The sequence below is a fragment of the Saimiri boliviensis genome, chromosome 6 (genome assembly GCF_048565385.1).
Source record: "Saimiri boliviensis isolate mSaiBol1 chromosome 6, mSaiBol1.pri, whole genome shotgun sequence".
NCBI lineage: Eukaryota > Metazoa > Chordata > Mammalia > Primates > Cebidae > Saimiri > Saimiri boliviensis.
Genome location: NC_133454.1, coordinates 89,956,414 through 89,978,860, shown reverse-complemented (window position 1 = coordinate 89,978,860; position 22,447 = coordinate 89,956,414). Strand labels below are relative to the sequence as shown.

The window sequence follows — 22,447 nt, the reverse complement described above, 5'->3', positions numbered from 1 at the left end:
CTTTACACTGTGCAAGATGATGATAGCATGCAAAAACCAACATAAATTCCAAGTGTCCATCGCCCACTCTGTTGGAACGCAAAGGACTGCTGTCCTCTTGGTCATTAATCAACTTCACTAAAGTAAAAACAGAGGAGATAGTTACATTCACAGCCCTGTACAACCAGCATCCCTGCGCCTTCTTGGTTTAGGAAGGTTTTAAAATCACTCCTCTAAGGAAAAAGCTGTTGAGAAATATTTTAGAACTGGGCAGTTTCTTGCATTTTTTTTCATGACCTTGTCGGAAGTGTGGCCTTCCCAGAACTGTGGGACTGAGATGTTGAAGGGTCCTGTACAGTGTCCAAGTGTAAGCTCCTTCATAGTCAGCGGCTCTGACTTCAATATGGCCTCAGCTTAAAAACTCATCATTCCTTCATCCTCCATCATCTTTGTGAAAAGTGGGTATCTGCAGGTCAACAGGGACTTACCAACAACTCCTCCCATCAAGAAAACTCCTTGCATATTCTCAGGCCTTCTTTCTAGACCGTGGTCCCTTGCTCCTCCTCTCCTCAGGCTTTCCCAGCCTCCTTAGTTTTCTGGGTCTTTTGCCTTGAGTTCCACAAGAGCAGGTGAATTCAGTCTCTGGGTGCTCCTCTTCCTGCCTTCACTGGCCACCTCTCCCCCTTCTGGCATCACCTCCCTGTCTACCACCTGTACCAGGTGCCCTCATCTGATCAGTGTTCCCCCACCACACCCACCTTAGTCCCCACTGATCCTTCCTGGTCCTGTATTTTCAATGCCTGCTTTCTACTACTTGGAAGTGGGGAAAGATGGATGTGATGGGAGAAGACAATCTCTTGCTGGGCTAGAAAGCAGAGACTGGAGTTTTCCTTCTGCAGAATGGAATAGTTCCATTCAGACACTTAAAAAATGGCCCTACTGGGCCAGGCATGATGGCTCTAGCCTGTAATCCCAGCACTTTGGGAGGCCGAAGTGGGTGGATCACCTGAGGTCAGGAGTTTGAGACCAACCTGGTCAACCTGGTAAAACCCCCAACTCTACTAAAAATACAAAAAATGGGGATGGCGGACATCTGTAATCCCAGCTATTCGGGAGCTTGAGGCAGGAGAATCGCTTGAATCTGGGAGGTGGAGGTTGCAGTAAGTTGAGATCATGCCACTGTACTACAGCCTGGGCAACAAGAGCAAAACTCTGGAAGAAGGAAGGCAGGCAGGAAGGGAGGAAGGGAGGGAGGGGGAAAGAGAGAGAGAAAGAGAGAGAGAAGAAAAAAATGGCCCTGCTGATGTTCTATATTTTGATCTGGGTGCTGAAAAGTCACTGAGCTGTACACTCAAGACACATGCTCTTGTAGAGAAAAGGGAACCCTAGTATGCTGTTGGTAGGAATGTAAATTAGCACAGCCATTATGGAAAACATTATGGCAGTTCCTCTGAAAACTAAAACTAGTAATACCGTATGATCCAACAATCCAACTAGTGGGTGTATATCCAAGGGATTTGACAGCAGTATGTCTAAAAGATATCTGCACTCCCATGTTTATTGCACCATCAATGGAATCAGCCTAAGTGTGCATCCACTGATGAATGGATGAAGAAAATATGGAATATATACACAATGATGTACCATTCAGCCTTTGTAAAGAGAGGAAATTATGTCAGGAGTGATAACATGGGTGAACCTCGAGGACATTATGCTAAGTAAAATAAGCCAGGCACAGAAAGACAAAGACTGCATGTTCTCACTTATGTGTGGAATCAAAAAAAATAAAATAAAATAACAAAAGGAACACATAGAAGACAGCAGAACTGTAGTTACCAGAGACTGGGGAAAACAGGGAGATGTTAGTCAAGGATACAGCATTTCAGCTAGACAGGAGGAATAAATGATAAGTATTTGAGGTGATAGATATGTCGATTAGCGTGATTCAGTCATTCCACAGTGTATAACACATAGTATATAATACTTTGTACCTTGTAAATATATACAATTATAATGTGTCAGCATCTAATAAAAAATCATAAATAAATGAAAAATGTATCATGTATGTATGTTATACTTCAGTCTTAAAATTAACCCGAAAACTCCACTCCAGACACCACTATCAAAATAATGGATCCTGAGACCCTTCACGGCCTTCTGCTCCGGACATTTGCTTTTACTTCCCAGCAAGCTCAGACTGAGAACGTCAGCCACCCCTCTTGACAGTGAGTTTCCAGGCCTCCTGACAATAGCCATCATGGAGGGTCACCAAGCCTCAGGGCTGCTGTCCAGGAACCTGTGCTGGGAACAGTATGAGGACTCACCCAAGGCAACTTTTCCCAGCTCAGTCTAAAATGCCTTAGGTTGCAGCTGAGCTTCCTGTTCTACTTTAAGGCAAGTCTGACAGCAGTAAGTCACACACATGGCACAGTGGAAAGAGCACTGGACTGGGAGTTAAGGTCCAAGAGTTGATACCCAGTTCAGTACTGACTCACTGTGTGGCCCTAGGTGAGACAGTCTCCCCAGATTTTGTCTACTGGGGGGACTGGGCCGAACGAACTCTTAGGGCTTTTCCGGAGAGGTCAACCCATAACACCAGGACACTCCAGGTTGCTTTCTTGGGTCTACAGTCAAGAACTACATGTTTTGAGCAGCTGACCCGATCATCTTTGGATTTGTTAGTCTCCTTTCGTGTTTATTACACACCTTCAAATGAGTAGCTTCTGAACACTAGGCCCTCTGAGTATAAGTGAGGGGAGAGAATAAAATAAACAGAACTCAAAGCTGAGGCCCTCAAAAACATCTATAAAGCACCAACAGCAGGCCCAGTTCTTTTTCTTAAAAACGAGATTCTGAAAACTTCTGTTATTAGCATCAATCCTGTTTCCATGTTGTTCCCATTCATGAAACCATCCCCAAGAGCTGGTGGTGTGTGGCCTGAATGGGGCACTGATATGATAGGCTCAAGGTTAGACCCAAGGGCTACACATAAACAGCCTCCTATGAGGAGGGGATCACGGCAAAAGTGCTCAAGCTCCCCGAGGGGGGTAAAGAGCTGGACCCCAAGCTGTAGGAAGGGATGGATCATGGGTGCTCAGTTTTCGGTTTTCAGCAGGAGACAGCTTAATGCAGAGGAGCAGTCCTGGGACCAAGAGTGAAAAGGCTTGGGTTCCAGGGCCAGTTTGGACCCCGGAAAGTCATTCACCACCCACCCTCCGTCCGGGGCTTCACAGGAGGACTCTGGACACATGGCCTCTGCCCTGGAATAGCTCCAGATCTTAGGATTGCTCCGCCTGTCCTGCCCACTTGTGGGCTGGCCCTCTAGATGCTAGGAACCATGGGGTAACCCTCCTGCTCTGTGCCCATTCCTGAGTCAAGCTCTCCAGTTTCTCCAGCCTCTGCTTCACTCCCAGCACCCAGGCCCTGGCCCACCTCCAAGTCCCCACCTGAGTCCTTCTCTGAGTCAACAGCTATTTTCATCTTAGGCCTCTGCTTACATGGCTTCCTCTGCCTGCTTTCTCCTTTCCCCTAATCCAGATCCGTCTTGCCTTCAAGGCCTACACCATGAGAAAGGAATTGTTCGTGGAACCTCGTGCATGGGCAAGAGGGACTTGCCTGCTGCATTACCTTGAGCCTGGAGGGGTAAAAGACTAAGTAGTCGGGCCTCAAAAAGGCTCTGATCAGCTGCTTCTCAAAAATGAGTTTGAATTCGCAGAAAAACAGCAGGGGGTACAAAAAGGTGGTGAACTCGTGGCCATTATATTAGACTCAAACAGATAGGGGGCTCCGAAACTGGTCCATGACAAACTCCACATGACCAAAAGGTCCTGAACTGAGAAGTCAGGGACTTGCTTAACCAGCCAATCACTCAGCCCCACGCACCTCTGTGGCTTTTGCCTCTCTAAACCACACCATGCCCTTGGTATGGATACAGTTCATGGGGCTGCTCTCCCTCCTGGGTGGCCCGGTGTCGCTCCTGTCTCAGCACAGAGTTCTGTGTGCTCAGAGAGGAACCACACCTGGTTTAGTGCTCTCCTGCCACCGTCTTGAAATTCATAATATTTTTTTTTAACAAAGGACTCTATTTTCATTTAGTACTATGTGCCACAAATTATGTCTCCAGTCTTGTGTATACTTTTGGACAAGTAAATCCCCAAGTTATTCTTTTGGAGTTAATGTGAAGGTCCGCAGCTTAACACTCCCTGAGTCCCAGTGTTTATTTCTGTTATATTATTTTATCTCCGAGATGCAACCTCCAAGGTTTTTCTGACTACTGTGACCCTCCATTATCTCTGGGCAGCAAAAGGGCTCACAGCCAGGGATGCACAGTGTGTCTTAAGTGTGCGTGCTCTTCCTTGAGAGCTAGTTGGCAAGTTCCTTGAATATAGGAAATTATCCCTTCCTCTCCACATTCTTAAGAGCCCATATGACGTACTCACACACAGTTACCTGTCTGAGTTATTAATGAGCTAAAGCCTCTCATTCCTATCGTGTACTGAGTCCCAGCAAATGGAGCTAGGGAACGCTACACTCTGAAATTGGTGGTGTATACAGTGATATGTCAGATAAAAACATAAGGGAAAATGGAGCTCAGGGAGGGGGCTCATAGAGACATAAATTAAGCTTGAATTTGTAGAGTTTGGGGGGACATTTTATTTGTTTTTGTCCTGTTTTGTTTTTGTTCTGTTTGTTTTGTTTCGTACTTCAAAAAATCTTGCTGAGTTCAGCCAGCAGGATGGGCAAGAACTGAAGACAGAGAGTCCATCAAGCAAAAGCCATTGTCTGCTGTGAATCTAACATTTCTCACAAGAATGTGGATTAAAAAAAAAAGTGCTTTTTAAAGGGGGATGTGGGTGTGTAAAAGAAAAAAAAAAAAGAATGTGGAGAGAGGCCATCTGGGAGGTGGGATGTGAAACAAGGAACTGGCTGACGTGGAAAACAGATCAAGACCACTCCACACTGAGGCTGGGGAAATACACATGGAGAGCCAGGCAGTTAGCACAGGCAGGAGACCTTGGTAGTAGCTGTTCAAACACATTGTTCCTCCAGCCAGAAGGACCCTGCTTTAGCTCCAGGAAAATGAAAATATTTTTTCAAATGTCTCTATTTAGGTAAAAGTCTGCTAAAGGAACCAGTTGTACACAAAACTCGGAGTTATTCTTTTAAACCTGGATACCTCAAAGCCAGCTATTGGCGACTGAGACATGTTGACTTAAGAAATTCAAACAACTGGTTCAATCTAATAAATAAAACTTGAAAATTATACCTACCATATTTCAAATGTTTGAATGATATCCTCTAGAATCTAGAGATTATTAGAAACAAGAAGAAAACACAAATCTCTTCAATTCACTGGCTTATTTTTTTTTAATTCTGGCTAGGAAGGTAGTCCACCAGATGAGGCAGGTTCATTTTAACCCTTCACAGGTTTATGTTCTACTATTTTAAATGAACCCTGCACTGGTTTGGGGCCTCATCATCTCAATAAAGAACACACTGTCTTCTGGGATACAAATTACAGATTTGTGCAGACTTATTTTTTTTACCTCAAACAGTCATGTTAGCTTATTTCAACTTTTCTTCCTGAACTCCTAGAATCCATCCAGATTCAAATCAGAGGCACACACCCACACCTGACACTGCAGAAGTCAGGTTCAACCTGAGTCCAGCACAGAGTCAACCTGATTCTGGAGGCAAGCCCAACACCAGCCCTCTTACTTAGAAACCAGGGGACTCCTTGGGTGGTCCCAAGGAAAATTAACATAGCCCAGGGACTAAAGCACTCATGATTTATTTTTCCCTTCAGAACTAAGAAACCTATGACTAGATTTGTACGGGGATAGAGGAAAAGCTATTTATTTAATTCCTAAAAACAGAAATAATAAGAGGTTTCTATTTCAATGATGTTTTAAGCCATACTGCACAGCCCTGTTTTATAGGGAAGAACTGTGCAAACGTGCCCTTTGTGGTAATCAACAATTAGGGTATAGGTGACAGAAGCTGTAAATGAGACAGTTATTTGCAGTTGGGCCAGTGTTGCAAATAAAGCGCTTTCCTGACTTTGCCAAGAGATACCTGGTGACCTGAACTTACATGTGGACCCATGAGGGACTGAGTTGCCAAAGAAGGACCTTGGAGGTTTCTTCTTGCCTCTCCCGGCAAGACCTTTGGTTTCTGGGCACAAAGTTAAGATTCACTGTGGTGGATTTCACTGGGTTTCTACCACTCTCTGCTCAGGTAGAAATCCTTTGAAGCCTCACCCTAACTTCGACAGCAGGTCTTCAATTACAGCATCGCTGCGGCAGCCAGGCTGTCTTAGCAGCCAAAAGTGCTGGCAGCTGGCTCTCTGATCTCATCAGGACAGCTGGCATGCCTGCCCAGTTCTCTTGCCAGGAACTGAACTCTCCCTGCAGTGGGGATGTGATCTTTAATCTGAGACAAATTCCCCTTCCACCAATGCCCAAAATCCATTGCAAGTATCATCCTGTTTCTGGAGTAGCAGGAGGTTTACACAGGAGGTTTCCTTTTTCCATCTTGATTCCCGCCCCACCCCCTTTATTTTAATGGGTTTTCAAGAAAAGCAAGAAGTTGTCAAACACCTGTTGGATAGAGGCTAACAATTACTTTAAAAATAAGATGCTCGTAACAGGGACATCTGGAGGTTAAGGTGAGCTTTGCTGGGCCTCCAGTTTAAAGAGGAGAGCTCTATAATAGAACAATTTCTAATCCTTTGGGTATATACCCAGCAGTGGGATTGCTGACATGCACATATATGTTTATTGTGGCACTGTTTACAATAGCAAAAACTTGGAACCAACCCAAATGCCCATCAAGGATAGACTGGATAAAGAAAATGTGGTACGTATACAACATGGAATACAATGCAGCCATAAAAAAGGATAAGTTCATGTCCTTTGCAGGGACGTGGATGAATCTGGAAACCACCATTCTCAGCAAACTGACACAAGAACAGAAAACCAAGCACCACATGTTCTCACTCATAAGTGGGTGTTGAACAATAAGAACACATGGACATAGGGAGGGCAACATCACACACTGGGATCTGTTGGGGGGGCTAGGGGAGGGATAACAGGGTGGGAAGATTTGGAGAGGGATAACATTAGGAGAAATATCTAATGTAGGTGACAGGGGGATGGAGGCAGCAAACCACTAAGGCATGTGTATACCTATGTAATAATCCTACAAGATCTGCACATGTACCCCAGAAGTTAAAGTATAATAATGAAAAAAAAAAAAAGAGCAGAGCTCTGCAGACTCCTCTTCCTTTGGGCTCCAGATGGTACATTTGTCCCTCAAGTATATCCTGCATTCCAAGTAATATCTCGCATTTCCTTTTAGCTTAGAATATGTTGCTCTCTCTTTTGGGATCTGAAGTACAGTTAGATAGTCTGAACTGGAAATGTTCGCCTTCCTGACATTTGCTATGATGGCCTTTATATTAGTGAGGCCTAGGGACAGTTCTGAGCAGGCTACCAAGCAGAAAGAAGTGAGTAGGGCCTTGAATCAAATAGGACTTTCTTGAACTGACTGACAGTACATACAAGGGACCAGGAGACACTCTTGAAACCCCAAAGACGAACACCTCCACACAAAGGGCAAAGATGGCATCTGATAGCTCACCATTCCTGTTCTTGATAATGACCCCACCAATATGGTATACCAGTTGCTGTTGTGATGGGAAGGCTAAACTGTAAGACAACTGGAAGTTTATTTCTGGAAAAATCTGAGATTAAGATATTGCATCACAGTCTCCTATGATGCTAATAAAGTTTCCTAAGGATCTGTGAGCTGAGTGGTCTCTGTTCTCACTACATTACCCAGGGACCAGCTACAAACTTACCCCTCAATTCAAGCTGCTTGGGCACTGAAGACCAGGAAATAATTTCACACCTGCAAAGTAGTCTCCTCCTCCCTGATCTGCCATTGTTCACAGGCATTAACTGTTCCCATGCCAGACCATACCCAAAGGGGTGTCTGAGTCTTAGGAATTTCTGATACAAAGATTTCTGAGTTTCACCATCAGCCAGCTCTTTTTTCTCTATTACATTTGGATCACAGTGGTCTTGAAGCACGTTTGGAAACAAAGGAGCTCTCTTGGGTTTCCTAAATAGTTGCATTGTCTTATTAAGTATGGAAAATCTGCTTGCCATGCATGACTGCCTTACCAACACTCAAGCTCCACCTCAGCAACAGGCACAGTGATTTCCTTACCATACACATAAGAGATCCCCACGAGCTCAAAAATGGCAATGATGACAAGGGCATAGGAGGCAGCATAGGTGTCCACAAGCTGAAACATGTAAATTCCACCCTAACAGGAGAGAGAAACAACCAATATCAAATGCGTCCTGGAGCTGGGCTGTCTCTTCGCACATTTAACAGCCAATTCACTCAATCCTGAGAAGAGTCAGGTGCAAACAGGAATCCATCTCCCCTCCTCTGAGTCGCAGTAACCTACACCTGGTCCAGCATGTAAGCTGGAGGCCTTGCTGTGTCAGCAAAGCAGTTCCTCAACAGGCTCTGAGCTGATCAACATAGCAAGCACCAAAAAAGGCGATTTAACATCATATTCTTGGAAGACAAAGGTTAACGTCTGAAGAAGTGTATGTGTGTAAAGAGCCAGATTGCTTTAGTTTTGCTTTAAGCAATTGATCATTTCCACCTAAGTATCTGCATTTGATTGACCCTCCAATGACCTTTAAGAGTCTCTGGGCGTTTCTCACACATCCCCATGTAGCTACCTCACTCTTTAAGTCTCCCTGCAACAAATGAGGCTTAGAGACCCTCACATTCCCATCTGCTATTTACAGAAGAAGAAATTAAAGCCCAGAGTAGTTAAATTGCTCAAGGCCACAGGGACAACAAAAGCAATATATATCCTGAGTGAGCTAACACAATTTACCAACACACTCAGGACTAGAAGAAACTGGAGTGGCTGTTGACTCATACATGACAGTAATCATCAGAAAATATCTGGTTAGTAAATATAGATTTTCATGTATTCTGTTTTCTTGCTCCTAATTTTTTATTTACTTTTTTAGAGGCGGGGTCCCATGATGTTGCCCAGGCAGGAGTATAGTGGCTATTCACAGATGCAATCAGAGCACGCTGCAACCTTGAACTCCTGGCCTCAAGCAATCCTTCTGCCTCAGCCTCCCGAGTAGCTGGGGCTAGAGACATGCGCCACTGCACTCAGCCATGTATTCTATTTTCTTAAAGTAGGACACACCTGTCTTGTTGGCTCAATAAGGCTACATCTCAATTATGAAGCTACTAGAAACATCACTGGTAGCCAAGATGACATATTTCCCTCTGCAGTCAGAATCCCTAATGAACTGGTGCCATCTACATGGAAATGGCAGTGATTTGCCTTTGCTTAAAAGGTCTAAGAGCTAAGGCCTGCCACCCACCTGCCCCCACCCCAAGCTGGTGCCCAGGAGGCAGCTTACCTGAGTGATCATTGGAAAACCCATGATGAAGAAACAAATACAGCAGCCCAGAGTGAACACTGGCTTGTGTGTGCGCAGGTACTTAGGGAACTCATCTGAGATGGAGGTCACTATGGTCTCGATGGTGGCAAACTAGAACCGTGTCGGGAAATGAACATCTGAGTCAAACTGTATCACCCAGAAGGTACCACAAAGCCCTCCGCGTGTCCCATCCAGGAAAGTCGTATTTGTGTTAGGTTTGGTTTTTAGGTCAGCATTCCCTCAATGGGTCTAAAAGGCCTCCTTGGGGTCCGACCCACAAGGGCAGCCAAGAGAACCCAAGCAGGATGAGAGCTTTAAAAACTGCGCTTCCAGCCCCCAGAGACTCGCATTCATATTCACCCATTAGGACATTTTAAGTTTCACTTTGTATTCATGAGATGTAAATTCCTCTCCTCCAGTTTACCTCGCATTTGCTCTTCTACTTAAGGAAAAACCCTCTTTGCACCCAAGGACTAAACTCTGAGCATCTGTCAACAGGATCTGTAATTGTCTCCCGAAAGCAATGTCCCTAAAATTGACTTCATATTATTCTTTATCCAGCCCTACAGAATTTGCTTTAGCAAAATGACGTGAAGGCAGGAAGTACACAGGCTAAAAGTTGCCACGTAGAGCAAAGAGGGAAGGAAGGAGAGAGGATGACTCCCTTGCACCGTTACATGAACACCCAAAATACAAGGTGATCCTGAGCCCTACAAAGGCACTTCAGCATCTCTAGATCTCTTGGGAGAAGCATTCAGACACCCCTAAGCCAACCCCTCTCACAAAGGGTGAACCCAGGAACGAGGAGAAGGGGAGTCATCAAAAGGAGCCCGGGATAGAAGCTGATGGGAAAGGGGCTCACCATAGTGTCAAGTCCAAGAGTGAGGAGCATCAGGAAGAAGATGATGGCCCAGAATGGAGAGAGAGGCAGCCTGGTTAAGGCTTCCGGGTAAACCACAAATGCAATGCCTGGCCCTGGAAGAAACAGACAGGTGATTGCAGGCAGGCCCTACCCAAGGCCCCTCTTCCCAGAGCCCAGAGGGCCATCTCTCCGCTGAGATCCTCGTTTATTACTTCTTACGTGCCGCTTCCACTGCTGGTTATTTTTTACTCATCTCTATCCATTTCCTCAATTGGACCATAGGCTCCTTGAATGGAAAGACCAAGGGAATTAGGTCAACAGCCAGGAAAACTCACAGGAGAGGCCTAAAAATAATGTCTAAGCAGAGACTCAGAGGTAACTCTAGTGGACTCCACGGCTAGGCTGTGTCCCATGTACATAAAATGACAAACTCTGCCTTTGTGTTGGATGAATTAAGGGGAATATAATTCATTACCCTTTAGAGCAGCACTACTCAACCAGCAGTGATTTTGCACCCCAGGGGATATTTGACAATGTCTGCAGACATTTTTTATTCTCACAGCTGAGTTAGTGGTGGGACAATTGCTGGCATCTGGTGGGTGGAGGCAAGGGATACTGCCAAGCATCTTACAATGCACAAGACAGCTTCTTGCCAGCAAAGAATTATCCTGCCTCAAATGTCAATAGTGATGAGGTTTGAGAATTGCTGCTCTAAAAGTTGAAACATGACCAGAATGACATTATTTCTTACTTTAATTATTTTTTTTTAAGTTCCGGGGTACATGTGCAGGTTTGTTACATAGGTAAACGTATGCCATGGTGGTTTGCTGCACCTAGCAACTCATCAGCTAGGTGTTAAGACTGGCATGCATTAGTATTTTTTTTCTTTAACTACCTTTCCTCCTGTTTAGTCCTCCAGGAGAAAACATTCACATAAAATACGAATCTAGCACTTTGGGGATCTTGCCCTATTGGTATAAATGGGGCTACATCAGTAGTTAGCTGTAGCAGGGGCCGGGGCATGAAACATCATGTAAGAGGGTTTAGTCTCTAAGGGTCCAAATCCAGATTTCATGACTTGCCATCTGTACAACCCTAGACAAGTTATTTAATTTCTGTAAACCTCAATTTTGTCCATCTGTACAATGGGGCTAAAAATAGTACTTCACAAGGTGGTTACAATGACCAAATTAGAAAACTCAGGTAAAATACTGAGCCCAGTACCTCCCACATCATCCACATTGGCTGTTCTGATTCAGGTTTTCACTAGAACGCCTCACGTGGTTTTGGTGGGGGATGTCTGAGCGGCAGTTTTCTCTGCTATCATAAAGCCCTGCCAGCCATTCTACCTGCCTCATGGCCTCACTGGGAAGATTACTGTAACCAAGGGTGGCTAAAGACACAGCAGTTGTGAATTTCCCTGTAAGCAGAAAACTGATTGATAATGGGCAGAGACAAGTGAACGTGGGCAGCAGGATAATCCACAGCCAGCACACGTCTGCAACCAGAAATCGCAGCACCTAGAATTTTTATAACTCAAGCACAACAGCACTTTTTTAAACTGGAATTTATCAGGTTATTAGTTCCTAATGTTGCCTAAGGCCTTGGGGTATTTAAAATATAAAGCCTCAAATGCCTGAGATACCCCTGCTTTATGCATTTATTGAACAGACCGTAGAGCCAGTCTCTGAAGGCTCCCTATGTGAACATAAAAGAAACGTCTGTATTAAACTAAAGTTCAAAATAGGTCTCAAATGCAGAACAACAAGGAAGTCAGTTTAATGCACTTGCAACAGTCAGGCCGATAAAGCTGACAGAAAGATCTTGAATGGCCACTACCAGAGATCTCAGCTGCTTACTTTAACAGGATTCTACCCTTTGGGCTTTACTGCTTTTTTAGAGGAAGGAAATGATTTCAAAATATTCAGCCTGGTTCCATTTCAGCTGCCTCCTAAAGTCCCCTGGTGAAGGCGTTATTTGCAAGCTAAATTACAGCAGATTCCACTTACCCAAGGCAGATGGGCAATGAAGTCATCTAGGGAATAACATCATTAGATGTTTAAAAGAGTATATGGGCCAAGCACAGTAGCTCATGCCTGTAATCTCAGCACGTTGGTAGGCCGAGGCGGGCAGATCAGGAGGTCAGGAGTTCAAAACCAGCCTGGCCAACATGGTGACACCCCATGTCTAGTGAAAGTACAAAAATTAGCCAGGCATGATGGTGCACACCTGTAATCCCAACTACTCAGGAGGCTGAGGCAGGAGAATCCCTTGACCCTGAAAGAAGAGGGTGCAGTGAGCCAAAATTGTGCCACTGTACTCCAGCCTGGGCAACAGAGCAAGACTCCGTCTTAAAAAAAAAAAAAAAAAAAAGGCCAGTCTGATGGAGGCCAAGCTCTCCCACTGGGAGGCAGTAGAGCCCAGTGGCTAGAGTACAGGCTGTATTCCCCATGGATTAAAAAACTGGTGGTGGCTGGGCGCAGTGGCTCAAGCCTGTAATCCCTGTACTTTGGGAGGCCGAGGCAGGTGGACCACAAGGTCTGGAGTTCAAGACCAGCGTGACCAACATGGTAAATCCCTGTCTCTACTAAAAATGCAAAAATTAGCCAGGTATGGTGGCAGGTGCCTGTAGTCCCAGTTACTCGGGAGGCTGAGATGGAAGAATCGCTTGCACCTGGTAGGCGAAGGTTGTAGTGAGCTGAGATCACACCACTGCACTCCAGCCTGGGCGACAGAGCAAGACTCCGTCTACAAAAATTAAAGAATTGGCTGTGCCTTTTACTAGGTGAGGACTTAGGGGAGTCACTTGTTCTCTCTAGACAAACTTTAGTTTTCTTATCCACACAGTGGAAATAATAATAGTACCTACCTTTATAGAGCTTCTGTGAGAATTAAATGTGTCAACACAAGTAAAAAGCTTAGAACAATGCCTGGACATACTAGGAACTCAGAAAACAGAGACCGTTATTAATCTTCTTGTGAGACGGAACCAAAGGGGCTCTGCGTTTCAGTAACTTGAGCAGAGTCCCCAGAGATTCTACCATGAGAGCCTCCTTTATCCTAGAGTGCAACTAAAGACACAGCAAGGGGCTCTGGTCAGTGCAATACGTCAAGGCTCATTGCACAGCTCGGTAGCCACTCTGCTGTGATAACTATTACAAATTGAACGAGTACTCTGAGGATATGCCACCTGGACTTCTGTACCTTTGGGCAGATGGATTGGGATACAGGTGGTAGACAGATGGCTGGCTGCATGGAAGTGGGGCGTCCATGCTGTTTGTGAATGCTTATTTTGATCAGCAAGGTATCTGAACTATTATGGGGCAAGGGAACCAAGGTAGTACTTCTAGTGCTCTGGTTAGCTGAGAGTCACCTACACCTGGGAACGTAAATAAATATGCACATTTGTGCTTATCTACACTGGTCTAACTCAACCTTTCTGTTGTTGGATAAATATCTTTGGATTCAGGATAGATTCTGAACATGAGTCACCACTCTATGGGTAGCAATGCATATGGCAGGGCATGGCTCTGAAAGGCTAACTTCCCTGGAAGCTTTCCCATAGAAGATCATGCCCCCTTCCCTATGCCTATCACAAAAGCAAAAGACAATTTGGTCTCTTCCCCAATCCCATCCTCAGCCCCTCAAAATTTTGATAAGGCCAAGATGTAGGATGATAATTTTGGTAGAAATGCCTCTTTCAGAAGGGAGTGGTAAACTAAATCAAATAGTGTTAGGTCACTAAGGAGACCCTCTATTTGATTAAAGACCAAATCTTAGTTACTGATGTTGGGTCAGCAAAAATGTCCTGAATGTTTATATGCCAGTGTTGTCCAGCAAGGAGGAAGTGGGGCTCAGGTTTAACGCAGGCCTGACCCCAAATCTCTGTCCTGTATTCTACAGAGCCTCCATTATATCAGGCCAAGTAAGACAAGCCTATAAAGCAAATATAAAAATACATGCAGGCTCGGATGAGCAGGAAAGCTTCCCCAGTGAGTCTCGGAGGTCTCATGGGCCCTCTCCTGTGGGAGATGAGGCCCACTGTCCCTATGCAAGAAACAAGTATTAACACAACAGGTTAGAACCTGTTAGAAGTGCCCTTATCATTGTTAAAATCGAAGGAAATTTAAAAACCCTGGAAAGGAGAAATTTCAGAGAAAATCATGGACAATTGTTGGCTGCATTTTACGTACCAGATAAACAAAATTCTATTTGCACTTTTGCTATATCTCCCCACAAATCCCTTTCCTGGAACAGAAAAGAGTTCAGAATCATTTACTAACCTGGCCTATATCTTAGGATTCACTATATCTAGCAGCTTGGCCACCGGTTCCAAAAGAACTCAGTAATGTCACAAAATAGTAAAACATCTAAGATCTACTAGAAAATGGGACAGAACTTATCTGCTCCAGCCACTCTGCTGGGAGAAAATGAGGTTACAGGACAGCTGGAAGTGACTCGGGTACTTTTAAGGACAAAACCTTCTTACCCTCTCATTTTCCCTCCCTCCCTACCGGGGTATCTGAGAATTCTCTACCAGGGAGAGCCATTGCTTATCTCCTGGGGCCCCTCTAATTTAGTGCACTGCTGCAGAACCAAACACCCCTCAGGGTTTCACACTCTCTCCAGGGAGAGATAATTGCACCCCTGGAACATGCTGGCTCTTTAACTCTTTGAGGTCCCTGGTGCACCATCAGCATGAACTGGAGCAGTGAATTATCCTTGGGGAGCAAGAAGAGATCTTAGCATTCAAAAAGGTGACATTGCTATTGCTTAGTTCTCTCACCACATCTAGGTCATTATCTGAGAATTGCAGTCAACTCCTTAAAGGAAGATAACTGCTGAGACAAGCCTCTCACAGATACACCTCTGGGTTGTCCAGGGCCACGGTCATGCCCCACAGCACCAGGCACAGGACCAACACACAAGGCATCCCATAAGTGTGTGATTAGAGAATGAGATCATAATGGTAAACAACAGACACAATGAAAGCCCTTGATCACTGAAACCTACTAAATATATAAATCCTTTGTGGAACCAGGCTAGGTAAAAGTGAAGAGTTAAACAAAAATCTTGAACGCTCTCTCTGCAAAATGCAGTCCTAATAATATGGATTAAATGAGATAAAAATGAAAGCTCTTTATAAACTTGAAAGCACCATACAAATGTCAGCCAGTAATAAAAAGATAGTTTGGGTAGAGAGTAAACATTCCTCCCACATGCGTCTCCACCCACCGAGCACAATCCAACCTTTCTACCCACTGGGAAAAAAATTGCAGGTCTGCATTGCTAAGTAAGCAGAAGGCCCTGAAAGCACATTTGACCTAACAATCTGAAAAGTGCTTTGTAAGGAAAATGCTCCTCTGAAGTCAGTTCTCTCATTAAGCCTTGGTTTTGACAGGTCCCTCTGCAAGGAAAGTCATCCTACAGCAGCCTCTGCCCACATCAGCTCCTGAGGCAATGGTTTGCTTAATAAATTCTCTACTCGTATCTAACAGGCAAAACCCTTACTTCTATAGGTTGGAGCTAAATTAAGAGGGGCAAGGGAAGAAGAAGGAGATGAGAGGAGAGGGAAAGAGGGCTTTAAAAGCATTCCCTCTAGTTAGAGACCAGCCAGTTCTGACTCTGCAGTGAGCTTCCTGCTTGAGCCTGTCTTGGTGCCTCTGTAAAGAGGGACCGGGGCTCCTCCACCCTCTATCCTGTTCCAGAAGGCCAACTTCCCAGCATAGTATAAATTAGGAGCCTGTGACATGAGCCTGGGACCTGCCCTGCAACAGCAGGGTAACAACTGTCGTGTACCTTGGTCTGCCACATTCTCAATGTTGACTTTGCGTTCATTGGCCATGAAGCCGATAACGGAGAAGATGACGAAGCCGGCAAAGATGCTTGTGGCACTGTTGGTGCAGGTTACAATTAGAGTGTCCCTGGAAGGAAGAGACCAGAGGTGTCCATTAGGTGTGCTTGATGAGTGGGAAGGGACAAGGGGAAGAACACACAAATGTGTGTCCACATGTTTGTCTGCACACGTGTAGGCATATACATGCATGTTCACATCCTGACCACAGACTTCCTTGGGCTCATTTAAAAAGCACCAAAAGGCCGGGCGCGGTGGCTCACGCCTGTAATCCCAGCACTTTGGGAGGCCGAGGCGGGTAGATTACAAGGTCAAGAGATCGAGACCATCCTGGTCAACATGGTGAAACCCCGTCTCTACTAAAAAATACAAAAAATTAGCTGGGCATGGTGGCGCGTGCCTGTAATCCCAGCTGCTCGGGAGGCTGAGGCAGGAGAATTGCCTGAACCCAGGAGGCGGAGGTTGCGGTGAGCCGAGATTGCGCCATTGCACTCCAGCCTGGGTAACAAGAGTGAAACTCCACCTCAAAAAAAAAGCACCAAAAGGCTCAAAAGATCTTCCCTACTAGCCCTGATCCAGGACCTCTGGGCCAAAGCTCTGACTCCACCTTCTATATAACTGTGTCTCAACTTATCCACTATGATCTGAATTCCCCCACCCCAAATTCATTAAATGAAACTTAATCCACAATTTGATGGCATTAAGAGGTGGGGGCTTTAGAAAGTGATTAAGTCATGAGGGCAGAGCTAATTCATGGGATTAGTGCCTTTATAAAAGAGGCTGAAGGGAGTGTGTCTGCCTCTTCTACCTTATGAGGACACAGCAACAAGGTGCCATCTTTGAAACAGAGAGCAGCCCTCCAGACAGTCTTCCAGCACCTTGAACTTGGAGTTCCCCCAGCCCTCAGAACTGTGAGCAATAAATGTCTGTTGTTTATAACCAAAAGTTGGTTAAAGATACAAAAGTATAGCTAGATAGAAGAAATAAATTCTAGTGTTCTATAACACTATAGGATGCCTATATTAATAATCATTCTGGCCTGGTGTGGTGGCTCATGCCTTAATCCCAGCACTTTGGGAATCCGAGATAGGTGGATCACCTGAGGTCAGGAGTTCAAGACCAGCCTGACCAACATGGTGAAATCCTATCTCTACTAAATTTAAAAAAAAAAAAAAAGAAAGAAAGAAAAAGAAAAAAGGGATCTGGTGGCACATGCCTGTAATCCCAGCTACTCGGGAGGCTGAGGCAGGAGAATTACTTGCTGGTAGGCAGAGGTTGCAGTGAGCCAAGATTGTGCCATTGCACTCCACCATGGGCAACAAAAGCAAAAATCTGTGTCAAAAAACAAAAAAATCATCCTATAGCACTAAAGATGACTATATTAACAATTTATTATATGTTTTCAAACAGCTAGAAGAATGAATTTTCAGTGCTCCCAACACAAAGAAATGGTGAGTGTTTGAAGTGGTAGATATGCTAATTACCCTGATTTGCTCATTACACATTGCATACATGTACCAAACTATCACACTGTACTCCATAAATATGCATAATTACTATGCATCATTTAAAAATAATAAAAGCAAAAAATGTATAAAGAAAGAAAAACAAATTACTCAGTCTACGGCATTTTGTTAGAGCAATCTGAACAAACTAAGACATTATCCCAGGGATGGGGTGAATCTGTCCATCAGAGATGGACAGAAGAGAAATTGAGGAGATGGGGCCTTGGTCAGCTCCAGGACAGGAACTATATGTGAGGGAAGAGAAGGCAGTGGGAAAGCAAGCTATCCCTAAAATGTGAGGGTAGCCTGGGGTTGGGACACACAGGGTTAAGAAGGCCAAAGGGGCAGAGAAGGGAAGAGAGCCCAGTGTCCCTGCCTTCCTGCTTCATGGCAGAGTCCTCTGCTGGTAAGATGGCCAGGGTTTCCCAGCCTACCTTCAGTCATCCTGGACTCAAATATGAGGTCACAGCTAGATGGAGCTACAGGACTACACTGAAATCCTGGTTCTCCTACCTTTTAGTGGCATGACCTTGAGCAACTCATTTCCTTTTCACTCAGATTTGAAATGGCAGCAATGTGTCTATCTCTGTCATAGGCTGTTGTAAGGACAGAATGAGATGATGCCTGTCCTATGCACAGACTAACACAGAGCAAGAGTGCAGCAAATGATCCCCCTCATCTGACCCCTTGGTTTACTGATGAGGAAACTGAGGGCCAGGGGAAGTTATTGGACTAATTAATAGTGTGGGCCAGAATTTGAATCTAGAATTTTCTAACTCTCAGCCTGGGTTATTTCTGCTATATCATACAGCCTCATTTCTAATAAAGAAGATAGTAATGCTTCACCCTTTAATGGTGTTCAGACTAATTTGGGTCAACAGTTAATGAGCAATTGTGACCAAAGAAGTTCAAATACCACAGTCTGTCACTCAAGGCTATTATGAACTGAAGTGTGTCTTCCTACCACTCCTCCACCCTTACCAAATTCACATTTTGTCATCCTAATCCCTAGTATCTCTGAATGTGACTGTATTTGGAGATAGGGTGTTTAAGGAGATAATTAAGTTAAATGAAGTTATTAGAGTGGTCCCTGATCCAATGTGACATTTGTGACTGGTGTCTTTATAAGAAGAGGAGAGTGGCCAGACGTGGTGGCTCTCTCCTGTAATCCCAGCCCTTTGGGAGGCCAAGGTGGGTAGATCACAAGGTCAGTAGTTTGAGACCAGCTTGGTCCACATGGTGAAACCCCGTCTCTACTAAAAATATAAAAATTAGCTGGGCATGGTGGTGGGTGCCTGTAATCCCAGCTACTCAGGAGGCTGAGGCAGGAGAATCGTTCGAACCCAGGAGGTGGAGGTTACAGTGAGCCGAGATCGCACCATTGCACTCCAGCCTGGGTGACAGGGCAAGACTCCATCTCAAAAAAAAAAAAAAAAAAAAAAAAAAAAGAGGAGATTAGGACACGGCACCACACAGAGGGAAGACCATGTGAGGGCACCGTCCATTGTATCCACAGACTACGTAATTCACAAATGACTATCACAGAACACAGCTGACTACACAGTGACCTCCAGAGAAACTTGCTTCCATCCAATACATAGCCACTGAGCCCCCACTGTGTGTCAGTCAGGTGTGTAAATTAGGGCCCAGGCTTTCAGGAGTTAGTGGCTAGGCCTTAGTAGATGGTTTCTCTTAGGGCAGAGGCAAATCTCTAGCTCTCCCTACAAAATGTGACGATGTGGCCTCAGGTGTCTAATAACTCCGTCCATTGTTCTGTCCTGCTCACAAGCTGCACCCAGATCTTGTAGTCCCTCTACATACCTGTAGCAGTTGTTGTGGAATTTGTTGTAAGAAGAAAGAGTGATCAGGCCTCCCCATGCAGCAGATAAAGAGAAGAAAATCTGAGTGGCAGCATCTTTCCACACCTGGGAGGAAAAAGGGAAGGAGATTCAAGACCCATGAAGGAGACTGGCCCCGGGCGAGGGGAGCCTCACACACCCAGTGCCATATCATGTTTCCAGAGGAAATATCAGGGACAAGATGACTCCTGACATGGACATCAATGAGAACATAACTTACTTGTGCTGGAAACCAAATGCGCAGTAAATTACCCAAGAGATTTCAACTTCCTCTATCAAAGATGAACTCAATAAACTACACTACATATCATGCTCATGTTTTCTCTCCTGTAAAGCTAAACGGGAGGGAGAGTCCTTCCTTTCGGTCAATACACTCTCAGAGAATAATAATTTACAACAGCAAAATATATTAACGGATGCAAAATAAGAACCATTGTTAACTGACATTTCTACAGTTTACAACTGCTAGTAAATTTCTGAAACTCTGTAGCCTCAATCTTAGTAAAGCAAACCCTGTGCCGCTGCAGACTTTATAGTGTCACCTGCCATTAAGATGAGACTTTCCCTTATGTGCAAACAAACTCAATCCTAGCTATGTATTCTTAGCATACTCGAGAAAAGCAGTTTTCTTTAAGGTGAGAAAATTCAGTTCCCCTTCAACAATCACCCCCTCATTTGCAGTTTTTGAATTGGAAATTTTAGAGTTAGATGTGTCTATACAGAATATGCAAAGAGAGAGTTCAAGCTGTGCTAGCCCCGTATGGGTGTTCAAAATGTATTCAGACATGTCTGAACCTTTAAAGGGTTCCAGTAAAAATATTTTTTAAATAGCATTGCTTGTGGTTTATATTAAGTGCTTTATTTTTCCACCAGCAAAACTATACTTCCAACACTCTATTTTTAGTAACAGAAAGTGGTGTGAGGTGGCCCAGAGCTATTAAGGGAATTTCATTCTTCATTTTCAGCACCTACTGCAACCTCAGATGTAGGACAATTATTCCAGGAATCTCAAAACCCTCAGTTGTCCACTTCTTATTAAATATTACCTGAGCGCATGGTGTACCAAGATCCTCAGGTGCTCGTGAAAGCACACACTGGGATTCCCTGGGAAAGCGGGGGGAAGTCTAACCCTTTCTGCCCAAGCCTCCCAGAGGGCCATTCCCCCCAGGGCCAGTTATAAGTAAAATTAGAAGCCCACCGTGGCATCTGTGAGTTTCTCCCACTTTGGTGTGATGAAGTACCAGATCCCAGCTCCAGCTCCAGGCAGGGTGACTCCTCGGATGAGAAGGATCACAAGCACGACATACGGGAACGTGGCTGTGAAGTACACCACCTAGAAAAGCCGTGGGCAGAGGGGCTGGGAGGAGCAGTGCAGCAGAGCGCACAGTGCGGGAGGAGCGTCGCTCGGGGAAGGAGTGGGGCTGCCACCCAGAACAAGCGCTAAGCGCGTGACAGGGAGCACATCAGGGTAGTTCTCCCCAAACTCAGCCAGGGCTGGGGAAGCAGGGAAGGCACTGGAACCAAAGGCGAGTCAGAGAGAGCTAGAAACAAAGCATCTTAGGGGAGACCCAAGGCTGAAGGGTGAGTCAACTTACAGCCAAAAGGCTGCAGGGAGATGTCACCCAGCCCAGCTGATGAGTACACAACTTTTTAGGGAACCACAGAGGGCAGGAGGGAGGCTCCATGCCTTCTTCCTGCCCAACTCCTACCCCACCTCCTGGTACAGCACCAAAATTCCATCGTTAGAGATAAATCCTGTTAGCTTAAGCTTTCCAACCCTGTTTATACACATACCTAAGTGAGGCAATCCCATAAGGTGAAAAGAGCATGATCTTAGAGTTAGACATATTTAGGTTCCAATGAAATCATACCTCTGGCACTGAGTAGCTGTGTGACCTTAGACAATGTATTAAGCTCTCTGAATCTTAGTTTCTATACCTGTAAATCAGGGATAATGGCACCTTTTTACAGATAGTTGCAAGGATTCAATGAGCTAATGCATGGATAGGACCTAGCATGGTGCCTGATTTATAACAGCGGGTCATTAAATGCTATTAGGTTCAACAAATATTTATTGAGGGCCTCCTATGAGCTGGGCACTGTGCCTGGCACCAGCTGCACAAAGACGAAGGGACTTCTAACGTAGAATACCCAAAAACAATGTCTGAATAATGGGCTAGGCAGTTACACACAGGGCAAGATAGACATTCAGGGAAGGGCACTGTGCCCAACCTGGGAGTTTTCTAAAAGGTTCGTGAACCCGTGCTGGACAAGTGCAACGCAGAGGAGGAGAGGCAAGGTGGGGAGGTGAAGGAAGCACATGGGCAAGGCAGGCGTTGAGGCAAAGCCCTACTCACTCACTATCAGCACAGTATAAAGTTGAGGCTAAGAGTGGGGGTGGGGGGGCTAGAGACATTGGAGGAGACCATGTCATGGGAGACCTTGAATGCCAACCAAAGGTACTCCTGGATGCTGGAAGAGAGGGAGGCACCAGCATCAAGAAACATTTGGGAGGTAACATTAGCAGAACTTGGGGGTTCGTTGAATGGGGTGGATGGGAGGACTTTTCTTTCCATACCTGTCCATCAAACCTCAAGGTGAAAGTGGGCCCTGGGACCAGCATTTGGCAGAAGGGGGAGGAGCAGAGGGTGAGACCTCAGGATATACAGTCTCATGAACCTGGGTCCAAATCCTGACTCCAGCATTTAGAACTGGGTCACCTTGGAAAGCGACTTAACCTCTCTGAGTCTCTGACCCTCAGCGTCCACACCTGCAAAGTGGCAACAACAGTAGATTCTTCATGGGGCTATTGGAAGAGTACAGTGTTGCTTACAATCCACACACAGTGGAACAGGCCCAGGGCGCTGGAAACACTAGTACCATTTCACAGTCTGGCC

General features: G+C 45.2%; 1 protein-coding gene across 1 annotated transcript in view; it reads right to left on the bottom strand.

The window, feature by feature from the left end:
• Positions 1 to 8,128: 8,128 nt before the first annotated feature.
• LOC101029603 (sodium- and chloride-dependent glycine transporter 2) overlaps positions 8,129 to 22,447 on the bottom strand; it is a 38,194-nt gene continuing 23,875 nt past the window's right edge. The window contains exons 7-12 of the mRNA XM_003919917.4: positions 20,749 to 20,883; positions 19,513 to 19,616; positions 16,132 to 16,256; positions 10,333 to 10,445; positions 9,450 to 9,581; positions 8,129 to 8,311 (exon numbers count right to left, since the gene is read on the bottom strand). Coding sequence (XP_003919966.4) covers positions 8,162 to 8,311; positions 9,450 to 9,581; positions 10,333 to 10,445; positions 16,132 to 16,256; positions 19,513 to 19,616; positions 20,749 to 20,883 — 759 coding nt within the window. The 3' untranslated portion in view covers positions 8,129 to 8,161. The remainder of the gene's footprint in view (positions 8,312 to 9,449; positions 9,582 to 10,332; positions 10,446 to 16,131; positions 16,257 to 19,512; positions 19,617 to 20,748; positions 20,884 to 22,447) is intronic.